The 16,568-nt window shown below is 36.7% G+C and overlaps 1 protein-coding gene across 3 annotated transcripts in view; it reads left to right on the forward strand.

The window, feature by feature from the left end:
- The window catches only part of sdk1b (sidekick cell adhesion molecule 1b), a 373,118-nt gene that overhangs the window by 288,405 nt on the left and 68,145 nt on the right, over positions 1-16,568 (forward strand). For all 3 annotated transcript variants that reach the window (XM_073866164.1, XM_073866162.1, XM_073866163.1), the window contains 4 exons: positions 484-605; positions 7,215-7,327; positions 9,996-10,146; positions 14,715-14,952. In XM_073866164.1, the coding sequence (XP_073722265.1) occupies positions 484-605; positions 7,215-7,327; positions 9,996-10,146; positions 14,715-14,952 (624 nt within the window). The remainder of the gene's footprint in view (positions 1-483; positions 606-7,214; positions 7,328-9,995; positions 10,147-14,714; positions 14,953-16,568) is intronic.

Raw genomic sequence — 16,568 nt, forward strand, 5'->3', positions numbered from 1 at the left:
TCTAACACGTGAAACGGGATGCTGCAGTAGGGCGCATATTTCACATAGACCAGCAAGCCGAGACACAGTCAGTAAGTCTCTAATACATCACAGCGAGTCAGTATGAAGCTCCTGGGGATGCTGTGTGTGTGTGTGAGAGAGAACATGAAACAAATGATGATGACCAAAAGCCAAGCTACACTCATTATCTCCCACTGATATGCTATGGAGTCAGAAGAGAACGAGCTTTATCTACTGTTGAATGAGCCACCCAAATATCATTATCAATCCATTTAATTGCCAATTAATCATATACCCAAACACAATGAACAGTGCTGTACACAAAACCTAATCGACTCTGAAGTGAATTATGGGCCCATTTACATGAGTTTTCTTTGAAGGATAATGAAGACGCAGGATGGAGAGGACCAACAGGGAAAATGTGGAAATGTTTCAAATCGGAGCCAATTGTAATGTAAATAAATGTGCTTTGCTTTTGAACAGAGCTGCCCGGTGTGCCCTCGAATCTAGTTATCTCCAACATAAGTCCTCGATCCACCACCATCAGATTTCGCCCCGGCAGCGATGGCAAAACCGCCATCTCCAAATGGATTGTGGAAGGACAGGTGTGTATGTGTGTGTGTCAGTGTGACTTGGGTTAAAGCTTCCCATCTTGCCAAATTGTGGTTAAATTTGACACATTTTTTAACAACTAATTCTTTAAATAATATTCTTGCCACAAATGCCAGTTTCTTCTCTGCAAAATGGTCGCTGTTTACACACATAGAAGAACGTTTCTCTGTTCAAAACAGTTAGTTTGGCCACAAACAGCAATATTTTTTGTTCAACTTTGCCACAAATAACTTTTAGACTTGTTATACTAGTCCACGAAGGGCAAGTAGATTTCTGCGTTATTTGTTAATTTTGCCACAAATGGAAATTTAATCTCTACCTAATACCCAGAACACATTACTTTGTCGCTGTGTGTCGCTTGTCTCTTTCAATGAGGTCGTTAGAAGGCGTTTTTAATTCTGTAACAACTATGAGTAACCGTCATCTCAGTAAATTATGAAAGACAGATGATGTGAACTCCACTACTTTACTCCCATTGTTAGTCACTCCTGAAAGGCGCTCATTATTAGTTTTTAACATGCCCTATCCTGCCACCAGCTGTCACTGCCACAGGTGTCACCAGAAATTGCCAACTCCCCATAAAAATGGGAGCAAAGCATCAGTTGCATTGTTGCTGCATGTTGCTTTTAATGTGAACAGACAATTTTTGGTTAACTTTGCCACAAATGGCAATTTGATCTCTGCCTTCTTGGTTAACTTTTGCATAAATGGCAAATCGATCTCTGCCTTATTGGTTAACTTTGCCACAAATGGCAATTTGATCTCTGCCTTATTGGTAACTTTGCCACAAATGGCAATTTGATCTCTGCCTTCTTGGTTAACTTTGCCACAAATGGCAATTTGATCTCTGCCTTTTTGGTTAACTTTGCCACAAATGGCAATTTGATCTCTGCCTTCTTGGTTAACTTTTGCATAAATGGCAAATTGATCTCTGCCTTCTTGGTTAACTTTTGCATAAATGGCAAATCGATCTCTGCCTTATTGGTTAACTTTGCCACAAATGGCAATTTGATCTCTGCCTTATTGGTAACTTTTCCACAAATGGCAATTTGATCTCTGCCTTCTTGGTTAACTTTGCCACAAATGGCAATTTGATCTCTGCCTTTTTGGTTAACTTTGCCACAAATGGCAATTTGATCTCTGCCTTCTTGGTTAACTTTTGCTTAAATGGCAAATTGATCTCTGCCTTCTTGGTTAACTTTTGCATAAATGGCAAATCGATCTCTGCCTTATTGGTTAACTTTGCCACAAATGGCAATTTGATCTCTGCCTTATTGGTAACTTTTCCACAAATGGCAATTTGATCTCTGCCTTCTTGGTTAACTTTGCCACAAATGGCAATTTGATCTCTGCCTTATTGGTTAACTTTGCCACAAATGGCAATTTGATCTCTGCCTTCTTGGTTAACTTTTGCATAAATGGCAAATTGATCTCTGCCTTTCTTGGTTAACTTTTGCATAAATGGCAAATTGATCTCTGCCTTTCTTGGTTAACTTTTCCACAAATAGCAATTTGATCTCTGCCTTTTTGGTTAACTTTGCCACAAATGGCAATTTGATCTCTGCCTTATTGTTAACTTTTGCATAAATGGCAAATCGATCTCTGCCTTCTTGGTTAACTTTGCCACAAATGGCAATTTGATCTCTGCCTTCTTGGTTAACTTTTGCATAAATGGCAAATTGATCTCTGCCTTATTGGTTAACTTTGCCACAAATGGCAATTTGATCTCTGCCATATTGGTTAACTTTGCCACAAATAGCAATTTGATCTCTGCCTTATTGGTTAACTTTGCCACAAATGGCAAATTGATCTCTGCCTAATTGGTTAACTTTGCCACAAATGGCAATTTGATCTCTGCCTTTTTGGTTAACTTTACCACAAATGGCAAATCGATCTCTGCCTTGTTGGTTAATTTTGCCACAAATGGCAAATCGATCTCTGCCTTCTTGGTTAACTTTGCCACAGATTGCAATTTTCAATTAAAAAAGCTACACCTTTCTCTCTGCAAAATACACAAATAGCAAAATGCTTAACCTTGCCACAAATGAAAAGTTTCTTTTTTTAATAGTTAATCTTTTCCAAATGGCAATTTTCTCTTAGCTTTACTTTGCCACAAATGGCAATTTTCTCTCAGCCGTATGTTTACTTTGCTACAAACAGCTACAGTATTTACCATTTAAAGTAAAGTTAAACTTTGCAACACATAGAAAACTGTTTAACCTTGCACCACAACTCATAAGATCAATTCTCATTAGCCATGTGTTTAACTTTACCACAAATTTAAATAAAATGTAAACTTTTGCCACAAATGGCAATTTTATCTCTGCCTTGTTGGTTAACTTTGCCACAAATAGCAATTTTCTTTCTGTCAGCACCACTCTACGCACTATGACTGTTCAGTGCTTGTAAGCGTAAGGGTGGGTGTATGTGTGTGCATTTGTGTGCCCTTGTCTGGCAGGCTGTGCTCCAGTGAAGATGCTGTTGTTTGGCAGGTACTTCATCTCTAGGGACAAACAGGCTTGCTCTTCCACTAAAACATCTTCCCCTGGAGAAAACGCACACCAAGCTCTTGCATAAAAGCTCACATACACACAAGCTGCATTTGACACTGCACGAGAAGGCTAAGGAGATGTCATGCGCTGGGTCTCCTGGCCCCTTTAGGTGTGATGCCCATCTGTGTGTGTGTGCCCATGCATATGTGTTAAGCCCCTCTTGGATGGCGTTCAACTTCGTGCAGCGTGAAGAGAAAAACTTCTCCTAATGAGATCCCCCCCCTTTTTCTCTCTGTTTCTTCTTCGCTCCCATCTTTAATACTGTTTAATCGACGGAGAGCAGGAGGGAGGGATGCGAGAGGAGAAGATTAGAGGTACTGAGGTGGGACTAATGGGGTCTTAAGTCTATGGGTTAGAAATCAGCTTGTGTAGGGGAGTTTTTTTTACAGCTGAATTCCTCACAGCTGTACGCTGGACCGGGCGGTTGCCAATTTCGTTTCTTTTTGTGATCTTTTCACCTTTTTTGTGGTGAAATGAGAGGCTGCAAAAATACATGCTGGTTTGTGGGAGCACTGCAAAAGTACGGTTCGTTTCAACATAAGGTTTCCAATATTAAAGGGGACATTTCATTAAAAGAAGCACTTACTTTGAGGCAAGAGTTCAGTGCAACATTGCAAAGCTCTCTCTCTTTTTCTTTCAGACTGTTTATGGTAATGACTCAATTTAAAGGGATAGTTTACCCCAAAATTCAAATTTTATCATTATTTACTCACCCTCATGTCGTTTAAACACTTCTTCTGAGCCAAAGGCCGCAGATTTTGTTTTTTAAGTGTTGTTTGGGGTTTTCTGGTTACTATGGGAGTGGATGGTGACCCGGGTGGTCCAAAGAGCCCCAAAAGTGTTTATTTCAATGCACAGTGTATAAAAAATTACATTTGCCCCATTTTATGAAAGTTAACTGAATGGACTTGAAAATGTCAAATGGTGTAACCGCAAAATTGTGCCAAAAAATGATACATATGAAATATTTTATCCACCTTAATGGCATGTAAGTGTAATCATCAAAAAAATCTTTTAAAATATAATTTTATTAGTTATTTCTGACATATGCTGAAAACAGCTCTGTTTTTTTAAATAATCTTTGACAAATGATGTAAAAATTATTGTAAAGAAATCGTATAACACTAAACTAGATGATTATATTTTATTCCAAATTTTTTTTATGAATATATTTATATTTTAATAAAATAAAATACATAGTGCACCAATTGACACAGACCGGTTGCACCACATTGACATTTTTGCAATTATCCTCCAAATATTTTTCAAAATGAAATAAAACCAGAAATTTTAGACTTGGTCCTTAAAAAAAGAGAATGCATGCAAGTAATCTGCAAATTTATTTGAAATTTTAACCTTTTTACATTGAATTTATTCATACAGACACAAAATAATTAACGTCACCTCATTGACCCAGGTACAGTTCAATATTACACCAAATGAAATATAAATATGTCTTTTAATAACATAAAACTATGTTATAAAGCGAGGTGATGTACAGGCAGCCAGTTGTTATCGCGAAATAAGCCCCTTTCATTGTGATACAAAATATCTTAAAGGTACAGTAGCACTAGTTTGTTTTGCAATGCTAGCCTACTGACGGCCCGCAGGGCAAATGCGGCCCTCCAATCGTTTTTATCCGACCCGCTGGTCATCTTTGTCTGATTTAAAATCAGCATGGTTATTTTTACCTTTCCACTGTACATGACAAATGACGGCCGATAAACCGGAAGGAGAGTCGGAAAGGGGCTGCGTGGTAGAGCTGTAATCGGGCCTTAAAAGTTAGGCCCGAAATGACCGGAGCCCGACAGAATGCAGCCCGAACCCGAACGTACATTTAGATTGACAGCTTTTTAAAAAGCCCGAACCCGTTAACAGCCCGACATTATTTAAATGTGCGCAGCGCACACACACAGCTTTTGTCAAGAATGAGTAATTTACACAGGTTTTAACATTATTTATTCATTACTTATAATATACACGCAAACTTGGAAGTTGAAACAAAGAAATAAAATAAGTCATCTGTAACATTGTAACATCTCATTCTAAATAGGCTTATGCAATACACTATAAATAGGCCAATAAAAAATATTATTTCTTAACGAATTAAATTAAGATAATACCTTCTGAATTAAGATGGGTATTTGGCAATAACGAAATTAATAGAAAGGCTCCGTGGGATTTGCATCGGCACTTCTCTCCATTACTGCTAACATTAGTCTATATCCTTTGTCTAAATTATGTATTTAAGACTCAATTAATATTTAGTTATACATTGAAAAACCTTTACTCACCAAGATTAGGCTACATGTTTTTGATGAGGAAAATTATTAAATAAATGGCTTCAGCGCGGTCCTGCGCTGCTGCATTCAGCAGCATTGGACTGCTCATTTACCTCACAAAGCCGGAGCGGAAGCCCAAGCCCGCCCCGAGCCCGTGTAAAATGTTAGAAATAAAGCCCGAACCCACCCGAGCCCGTCGGGTTCCGACGGGTGCCGTCGGGTTCGGGCAAAGATCTTCAGCTCTACTGCGTGGGGTGTCAACCATCTGCGAGTGCGTAATTATCGGATCCAATTTGAACTTTACATGAATTCAATTATGTGGCACGCTGACCGGAACTGATGTATTTCAGTTTGTTACAATCAAAACACTGTGTGCAAGGTGAAAATTATATAACAAATAATTTATCAGTAACACTTGAATCATTTAAAAATGATTGATAACTGATAAGTAAAACTATAAATATATTTGTAGATTAAAGGCTCTTATGCTGGAATGAGCTTCTCTCCCATGTTGACACATATTTACATTTAAACTGAAATTTCATTATGACTGCCACTAGGGGCAAACTCCGACAGTCGCATCCAAATGTAGTGTACAATGAAAATGCAGTTTAGTCTATATATCTTTAAAATATTAGAAAAGAAAACATCAAGTGCAACTTTAGTCATTAGGAGAAGACTGGCTATATGTTGTAATTACTTGAAATGTAACAATTTATGAAGTTAAAAAGTTATAAACAAAAGAGGTTTTAAGAGCTCTGCATTATAGTTGGTGCTATACCAAAATACATGTGTTGATTATTTACACACACACTTTTTTTGTGCAATGTTCATAGTTGAACTATTAACATTTGGCTCTTGCAATATTAAACTGCAATTGTTTTTAAAATATTAAAAAAGAAAATTTTTCAGTAATTATAAGGCAAAATACTGGACTTTTTTGAAAATGCTTTTTTTTATATATGACATATAACAATATAAGTTCTAATATCTAATAATAATATATGTTAAAAGTATATATAATAGTTAAAAGTAAAAAACATATAAAAGATAAAAATACGGTAAAAGTTTGGCCCGCATAATATTTACAATTTTAAAATCTGGCCCTCGAAGAAGTGTAGTTGAAGACCCCTGTTTAACATTATGTGCCATATCACTTAAAATGCCTTACACAAATATATTAATGAATGCCGCTTAATTAATAAATGCAACCGGCTCTCAATAAGGTCCTAGAGAGAATGTGAGTCGCTTGAATGTGCCAAAGATGCACTTTTTTAATTAGCTCATTATCTCATTACAGCCTAATTAAGATCAAGGTGGCAATGAAAACAGCCTTTTCACACTCTTAGAGCCTTAAGTCTTGACAATTTATGACAACATGCTTTTAACTAGAAAAAAAATCACCTAGCACATAAAAGGCACACATAAGTATTGTGGACAGCTTAGTGTTTTGCAGTCATATTTTCCTGTCTAAAGTTTAGTCCATCAACAGAATTACCCTGTCAAAAAATGGTCACTAGGGCGGTACCCTTTCAAAAAAGTACACATTTGCACCTGAAGAGGCACATATTGCTACCATAGATGGAATATTAGTACTGCAAAGGTACATATTGGTACCAAATGTATACATATTTGTATTTAAATGGTACATATTAGGACCTACCAAAGGTGACAGCTTGGGACCATTTTGACAATTTTTTCTGACATTGTAGTATGCATAGCATATGCAGTGCGTTTTGCATTCAGAACATACTCTGTGTGGTTGTAGGTGGGTACTGCGGGCGAGGCAGAGGAGTGGAAGGTCGTGTATGAGAAAGACAATCCGCCAGCTTCTGGAGATTCTTTGGAGATTCCAAATCTGATCCCATTCACACAGTACAGGTGAGACTCTCATTTATTTACCTGCTGAAGATTACACAAACATGCAATTCCACGCTTTCTGTGTAGTGCCGGTCAAATCTGCAAGAGAGTCTAGTGTTCCTGTAGCTTAACTGCATTGTGCACAAAGGTCACTGGTTCGATCCCCAGGGAGCACACATACCGATTAAATGTATGGCTTGAATGCATCGTAGGTCGCTTTGGATAAAAGCATCTGCAAAATTGTAAATGTAAAGATAGTCTTGGTGTTTAAGATAGAGGAATAGTTTAGCAAAATATATAGATTCTGTCATCATTTACTTACTATCACGTTCTCCTAAACCAGGGCTAGTCAACTGGCGGCCCGCAGCCCAAGTGCGACCCGCCAAATCATCTTTATCCGGCCCGCCGGTCACCTTTATTTTTTGTTTCACTTTATCAGTAACACTTGAATACTTTAAAAACGATTGATTACTGGTAAGTAAATTATTAACTATAAGTATATTTGTAGATTAAAGGTTCTCTCCCATGACAGATTTACAATTAAACTACAATTTCATTACGACTGCCACTAGGGGGCGAACTCCCGACAGTTATATCTGTAATGTACAACGGAAAGGCTGTTTAGCCTATATATCTATAAAATATAACATGTAGTGCAATTTTAGTCATTACGAGAAGACTGGCTATATGTTGTGAATACTTGACATGTCACAATTAATGAAAGTTAAACAGTTATAAACAAAATATGTTTAAGAGTGTTGATCTTTTACACTTTTACTATTAACATTTGACTTTTACATGTTGCAATTGTTTCTAAATATTAATAAAGAAAATATGAATTTTCAGTAATTAAAAAGCAACACACTGGATACAAGAAGTGTGCATTTGTTTTGAAAATGCATGCTTTTTAATATGTTTTTTTTTATACTATAACAAAAGTAACAAAAACAACAACAACACACACATATATATATGGGAAAAGTAAAAAAAAATATGGGAAAAAGTTTGGCTGCCCCTCATCATATTTACAATTTTAAAATCTGGCCCCCGAAGAAGAGTAGTTGAAGACCCCTGTCCTAAACCAACCCTATCTCATGTCATTTCATGGTATAGTGCACTGCAAAAAATGACTTTCTTACTTAGTATTTTTGTCTTGTTTTAGTAAAAATATCTGAAAATTCTTAAATTAAGATGTATTCTTTTGATGAGCAAAATGACCTAGAAAATAAGTCTAGTTTTTAGACAAAAAATATAAACTTTAAGTAAATTAGTGCTTAAAACAAGCAAAAAAAATCTGCAGATGGAGTGAGAAAAATACGTTTACTTTCATAAACATTTAATTTAAGAAATATTTTCTTATTCAATTGGCAGATTTTTTTGCTTTTTTTAAGCACTAATTTACTTAAAGTTTATATTTTTTTGTCTAAAAACTAGACTTATTTTCCTAGGTCATTTTGCTCATCAAGAAAACACATCTTAATTTAAGAATTTGTAGATATTTTTACTGAAACCAAGACAAAAATACTAAGAACATTTTTTCTTGAAAAAAATTTTTTGCAGTGTAGATTTGTTTATTTGTGTTTATGGACACGATTTTCCTCTTTTTGTGTCATTTTATGTTTTTTTTTTGTTTTTATTTTTAAACCATTGTGTCGCTTGGTTGTGTGGTAAGTTTTGGATGTCTGAAATGTAACAGTAATTGTCGCTTGGGCTTGGGGTAAGGTTTGTGTTTGGATGTCTGAAATTTGACAGTAAACAGCACCTATACAAATTCGTGCAACACGAAAAAGAAAGTTGTGCTCATTGACACGAAAAAAGAGGAAAAACTGTGTCCATCAACACAAATAAACAAATAAAAGAGATTGGGTTACCCAGACCCACATAATATTCTTTGTTTAAGAGATACTGTCGTCCTGTGTTTCTCACGTTCTTTAAGAAAACCAGGTTTGTGTAAGGAAAAGACAGAATTGCTATAAATCTCACATACCAGTCAAATCTCATTCCTGTTCAATTTAAACATGGCACGTCATGACGCGTCACATTGGTTTTCGCATCTTGTCACTGATGGCAAACCTGTCGCAACACATAGTGATACTCCATGTTTGAAATGAATGAAATATGAGAGCTGCAATGAAGAGCCAGACTTCAGCAAATCATTTTTGGGAGCCCGATAGCCCCTATTATAAAATATAGTGTATCAGAAAAAGAAAATTCACTGGATTTGTCGGAATGATGAGGAATAAATGATTTTAATCTCAACAATCAAAATTTTGATGTGTAAATAATGACAGGCTGTTTATGTTTTCATTGACTGTTCCTTTAAGATGGATGAGGAAACATGGATGCATTTTTAGCAGGACTTTTTTCATACCAAAACTCCCTTTTTTTAGATCTCCCTATATCTCTCATCTCCCTCTATCTCTGTTACTAGCTTTAGTTTCCTGTGTTTCATTCCCCTCTTTCTCCTTCCCTTTTCCATTTCTCTCCTTAATTGATTTTCTCAAGGTCTTGTGAAAAGATGGTCTTCTGATTCTCAGCACACTATCTTGTCCTAAAGGGATTACAGATGATCAGAGGGTGTAGAGATCTGTTATCCTGTCCCAAATCCCCTGTTCAACCACTATTCAAGAGCAAGACCAGGAGATTAAAAACATTGTTTTACCTCCCCCCTTTTACACATGCGTACCAGGTTCAGGATGAAGCAGGTAAACGTCGTGGGTTCGAGTCCGTTCAGTCAGCCGTCACGTGTGATGCAGACCCTTCAGGCCAGTCCAGACGTGGCTCCTACAGATCTCAGCGTGGTCTCCGCCAGTGAAACCAGCCTGAGGATTCGGTGGGAGGTGAGAATGGGTCACACCCACACTTGAAAGTAATTTCAAGATAATTTCTGTTTTATTATTCTGCATTAGAAAGAAGAAAAAGTGGATTTAATATTAAAGTATGTTGTTTTGGAAAAAACATTACGGGTTTTGGTTCTGCATAGATTTTTATCTATGAGGCTGTTTACACTTGGCATTAACATGTGTTTTCGTCGATCGGATCACAAGTGGATGACGTTAATGCCAGGTGTAAACGGTGTTCAAAACGTTTTGAGCTTGTCCACTTTCGACCACTTTCAACCACATCCAGAGGTGGTCGAAACCACTTTCGATCGGATCGCTTTGGAGTTGCGGAACACACATGTGGTTGAATGCGTTCGAACAGCCACACGCGACCGCCTTCTCTCCGCCCATTTAGCTAATCTGCGGTATTAAACACAAGTTTTACGTCTTTTTTGACTTCTGGCGTGAACATTCGGTGAACAGCGCTATTTTTAGCCTTTCATTGATAAAACTAAGCGGCTGATCTCCGTAGTTTCGTTTTGAAAGCGTGTGAAAGTTGCGCGATCCTATTTCATCAATTGCGCTGAAAATTCAAAGAAAGCTCTTACATACTCATGTACAAAACACTGTGCAGCATGTTTACTTGCTAAACAAGCAGTGCACTCCGACATAATAATAGTTTGCGTCCATATAAACTCATAATTACTCCCGCTCGGGTTTGAATGACAGCAGAGAGACTCGCCCACCGTCTCATAGACCACCCCCTCATAGTATTCAACACAGAAGCGGTCGAAAGTGGACAAAAGAGACGGATTTAAATACCAGGTGTAAACGTAATGTGTCTCTCTCGTCCACTTGTGAACCAATCGATGAAAACACATCTTAATACCAAGTGTAAACAGCCCCTATATGATGCTGACTCTGCTTTGTGATTGCATATGGAAATAACAATAACAATTTTTATTACTTTAATAATTAAATTATATCTCTGCAGGTGGCTTACTATCCACATAACCTATTGTGTGTAGGCTAACTTACATTAGTAACGGCTTTGTTTCAGCTAATATTTGAAGAGTTTGGTTCCAAAACGCAATAAATCCATTTTGACTAAAAAAATGGAGAAAAGATGACAAAATAACACGGCGGATATCGGATTTTGTGTAAAATAAAGAATTTACTTTTTAATACTGACCTGATACAATACTGATTTTGGCGGTAACTAATAAAAAAATTCAGATTGTCGCGTTTTGGAACCAAACTCTTCATTTTTAAGTTCAATTAACTCAAAATTTTAAGGTAACTTATTTTTTAAGTTGAACCAACTTTTAACAGTGTTGTAAATTATATCATATTTCAATTTTTACTTATACTTTCCTACCTATGCGATCCCGCATGGAATTTGGAAGACCCAAGAAGCTTAAAAATATGTCCCTGTCTGTGAAATCCAGGCTAATGTCTCATAATTGGAGCATTAAAGGTTGATTTCACATTGATTTCAACACATTGACTTACTCAGTCAATATTAAAGATTACAAGGTAATATTTTTACAGAGTGATCTTTATATTATGTAGAAAACCATAAATCACAAAAAATGACTTTAGCTAAATTTGCATAGGCAGTGTCAAAAAAGGAATCTGGATTAAACAGGATCTGGATTCAGTGAGAACAGGCTTTACCATTATCATAAATAGACAAATACAACAGATACGGACAAATGCACACTCAAACGCAAGCAGATACAGACACAAATGCCGTATGTTGCGCTTCTGTGCGCCTGCTTCATAGGCAGGGGAAATAGTGAAAGAGCTTGACAGCTTATTTTTCCTCTCTGTTTTCCTGCTATCACGAGCCGTAGTGTCTGTCAGTATCAGATGTAATTGCTGTTATTTTCTCCTTCACTTCTCCTTTTTTCCCCTCTCACCTTTTCAAAGCTTGAAGAGCGATCGAAGAATTTGAGTTGTAAAGGCACAAAACATGAAGGCTGTCATTTTATAAGGCAGGACTCCATTTAATCTAAAAAACGACTTCTGTAAAACGTCTGCTACACATTTGTGAGGTACTGATGCCGAAAATGACCCTGGGGACACATAGCAGTTTAATGCATTTCTTGGGTACAGTAATTTATTACGCTCGCTCTAAAACTTTCATGTAGCTGCCATTAAAGATAAGGTTATACTTTTACAATTCTCAAGTAACTGAAGTGTCTCGAGTTTTAATGTCTTTAATGAAAAGGATTTCCAATAAGATGTACTTTATCACTAGTCGCCGTGGAAACGTGGCAGTGACCTCCAAAATGATTTCGACTGCGTTAAGATTTTATTTTGTCAAACGGCTTACGTTGTTTTTGCACATTAAACTTTCTCATTAATGCACTTATCTAATCAACCAATCACATGGCATTTGCTTCAGTGCATTTAGGGGTGTGGTCCTGGTCAAGACAATCTCCTGAAATCCAAACTGAATGTCAGAATGGGAAAGAAAGGTGATTTAAGCAATTTTGAGCGTGTGAAATGTTGTGAAAAGGGAAAAACATCCAGTATGCGGCAGTCCTGTGGGCGAAAATGCCTTGTTGATGCTAGAGGTTTGAGGCCGACTGATTCAAGCTGATAAGAGCAACTTTGACTAAAATAACCACTTGTTACAACTGAGGTATGCAGCAAAGCATTTGTGAAGCCACAACACGCACAACCTTGAGACGGATGGGCTACAACAGCAGAAGACCGCACCGGGTAAACTCATCTCCACTACAAATAGGAAATAGAGGCTACAGTTTGCATGAGCTCACCAAGATTGGACAGTTGAAGACGGGAAAAATGTTGCCTGATCTGATGAGTCTCGATTTCTGTTGAGATTGGGCATCAGTTAAATGCCACGGCCTACCTGAGCATTGTTTCTGACCATGTACATCCCTTTATGACCAACATGTACCAATCCTCTGATGGCTACTTCCAGCAGGATAATGCACCATGTCACAAAGCTCGAATCATTTCAAATTGGTTTCTTGAACATGACAATGAGTTCACTGTACTAAAATGGCCCCCACAGTCACCAGATCTCAACCCAATAGAGCATCTTTGGGATGTGGTGGAAAGGGAGTTTCGTGCCCTGGATGTGCATCCCACAAATCTCCATCAACTGCAAGATGCTATCCTATCAATATGGGCCAATATTTCTAAAGAATGCTTTCAGAATCAATGCTACGTAGAATTAAGGCAGCTCTGAATGCAAAAGGGGGTCAAACACAGTATTAGTGTGGTGTTCCTAATAAACCTTTAGGTGAGTATAAGTTTAATGTGCAGAAACAACCTAAGCCGTTTGGCAAAATAATATATATGATAAATAATATATAATAAATATGTAAATAAAAAGCCAGCATATCTATTTCTTAATAAAAAAAACTAACATTTAAGTAACAAATGAGATTCAAGAAAAGATGGGAACTTTTAACACGTTTTACTTTTTTTAATCACATCAGGGTGAGATCACAATATGCTACCTGATGAAATGAATACATTTTAGCAAATTTTAGGGAAAGGGTGACTACATACAGCATATAACATAGTTTTGATTTATATTGGTGGTCTTTAATCACAACATAAAGCCCAGTATTGGGGCTTAATTCAGTATTTGGTTTATAATGCCGTATCAAAAAAAGCATAATAACTTTGGACCACAAGGATTTGAATAATGATTTATTAAAATCACTGATGCAATTGACTTCCCATCTATCCAGAATTCCCAGTTTTTCATGTGAAAATATCTGAGCCATGTGCCAATAAAAAGCAGTGCTGAGATGCTTTATGGACGATTTGAAATGTTTAATTTACGTTCATAAAGAGCTGAGGGAACATCCTCTCGGTTTGATGCACATGCCTGTGTAGGTTTTCATTTATTTAGATCATTGTAAAATGTAGCCACCCGGATAAATTTATGTACAGTAAGTGACTTACATTCAGGCTATGCAGTTTATCCTTGCAAAAGAACCCATGATGTTGGTGTTACTTATGTCATGCTAAAGCTAGACGAGCATACAGGGATGGGAGAGCATTAAACATAAAGCAATCTACATTTTCTTTTTTGGTCAAATTCCCTTCTGTGACCTACACATTTTTATAGGAAAATATTACATTGAAACCCCATTCATGTGGTTATCGTTTTTCAAAGGTGTGTAGGCTCGTACCTTTAGATTATAAGGTGGGTGCTGAGTGCATGTAAATAACAAAGATTTGTTATTTGAGATGTGTTGAATAGAAAAAAGCATTTCTTTCCACTGAAGAACTGTCCACCTCAATAAGTTCGACCTTGAAGGGCAATTTATCTGACTATGAGTCTCATCTCAGGTACACGCGTGCATAAACACACTAGCACGCAAGTAAACATGCACATATGCACTGACACAATACACCGTTTTTTACAAACATGTCAAGGACAGCTGAGGCAGGTGTCAAGATTAGTGAATAGTGTTTTAAATTATGGTCTGTTTATTACGGAAAGCTATCATGCTTTAAAAGGCTTGTGGATTACTTTGGTGATACTTCTGTGGAGCTTGTGTTTATCACCCGTCGTTCTCTTCATCTTCATTTAGCCACTTACAGAAGCAGCTTACAATGGAAATCCTGAAAGCGTGGGCTACCGCGTACGCGCTCGGAGGTCAGACGGGCTCGGGCAGCCGCGGATGGAGACGGTTAATGAACGTATGTCTCGAGAGGTGACGGTAGAGGATCTGGAGGAGTGGATGGAGTATGAGCTGAGCGTTCAGGCCTTTAATGCCATCGGCTCTGGACCATGGAGCAATCCAGTACTGGGCAAGACTAAAGAATCAGGTGACACATCTGGATAACTTTCCTTCATACTCTTAATTGCGTAATGTAGCTAGTCTTTAAATAAGTGTTCAAGATTTTTAGGTTTATTGACATATAGGTTTACAGGTCTTTTTTGATACGTTACAAAATATTAAAAAGTGTGATCCTCTAGGCTTACAAATGGCTCACCTGTGGTTGTCACTTTTTAAAGGGATAGTTCACCCAAAAATGAAATTATGTCATCAACAACACTCTCATGTTGTTACAAACCTGCATAAATTTCTTTGTTTCGATGAACACAAAGGAAGATCTTTTGAGAATTGTTTGTAATCAAAGTGATCAGAAGCCCCATTGACTTACTAATACTATAAAAGGCAATGGGGCCTCTGATCGGGTTGAAACAACATGACAAGTAATGATGACATAATTTTCATTTTTGGGTAATTTATCCCTTTAAATGGGACATTTCACAAGACTTGTTTTAAGATGTACACTGCAAAAAAACACATGATGTGTTAATTTTGTACACATTGTGTGTGTCATGCCATTTAAGGCGTTATTTCATGTTATAGTAAATGAAAGGGATAACACAAGCTGTGTTAAATACAGTGATGGGAGTAACACGTTACAATTAATTCTGTTACTGTAATTCCACTACTTTTAGCGGTAATAAACATGTAACAAATTTTTTTTTTAAATCAAGCAGTTGGTTACTCACGTTACTCTATTTTGTGATAAATTAACACTTGCAGACAAGAAATTTCTGATCTAACGTTGCAGGACCATGGGGGGCGGCACAATGAATAATAACACAGAAGGTGTGTTAGTATAGGGAAGACACATTTAATGGACAGAATTTAACAGAATTAATTGAAACGCGTTACTCCCATCACTGTTTTTAACACAACTTGTGTTGTCCCTTTCATTTATTTTAACATGAAATAACGCATTAAATGGCATGACACACACAATGTGTAAAAAATTAACACAATGTGTAACAAAAATTAAAAAAAAAAAAAAAAAGATTTTGCAGTGTAAAATAAGTATTTGGTGCAGATTAAGGGGCGGTATTATTATAATAAGATCCCCTTTTGACATCACAAGGGGAGCCTAATTTCTATTTTTTCACATGCTTGCAGATTATGGTTTACTAAAACTAAGTTACTGGGTTGATCTTTTTCACATTTTCTAGGTTGATAGAAACACTGGGGATCCAATTATAGCACTTTAACATGAAAAAAGTCATATTTTCGTGATATGTCCCCTCTAATAGCAGAAAAGGTTTTTTTTTTACCACTTTGATAATTAATATAAAATTTACATTTTGAAAATGTTGCGTTTTACCTTATAACTTGTAACAGTTAGGCTAGTATTTGTAATATTTTATAATATTTTTATGCATCATATGAACATTTGGTGACATTATTGATGCTTGTATTATAATAATAATAATATATTTACTTATACACATTAACATTAACTGTGTCCTCAACTGTGGTAAAATCACAGTAACATAAGGCACAAATAAGCCTTATTGGCATATTGCTTTAAAGTTTGTAGCGATTAGTCTTTTCTTTTATATTGTTGTGCATTTCCAGGTGAAATAGAAAAAAGTATGATTTCATAATTTGGGAATT

The sequence above is a fragment of the Misgurnus anguillicaudatus genome, chromosome 3, assembly GCF_027580225.2.
Source record: "Misgurnus anguillicaudatus chromosome 3, ASM2758022v2, whole genome shotgun sequence".
In the NCBI taxonomy this organism is placed as follows: domain Eukaryota; kingdom Metazoa; phylum Chordata; class Actinopteri; order Cypriniformes; family Cobitidae; genus Misgurnus; species Misgurnus anguillicaudatus.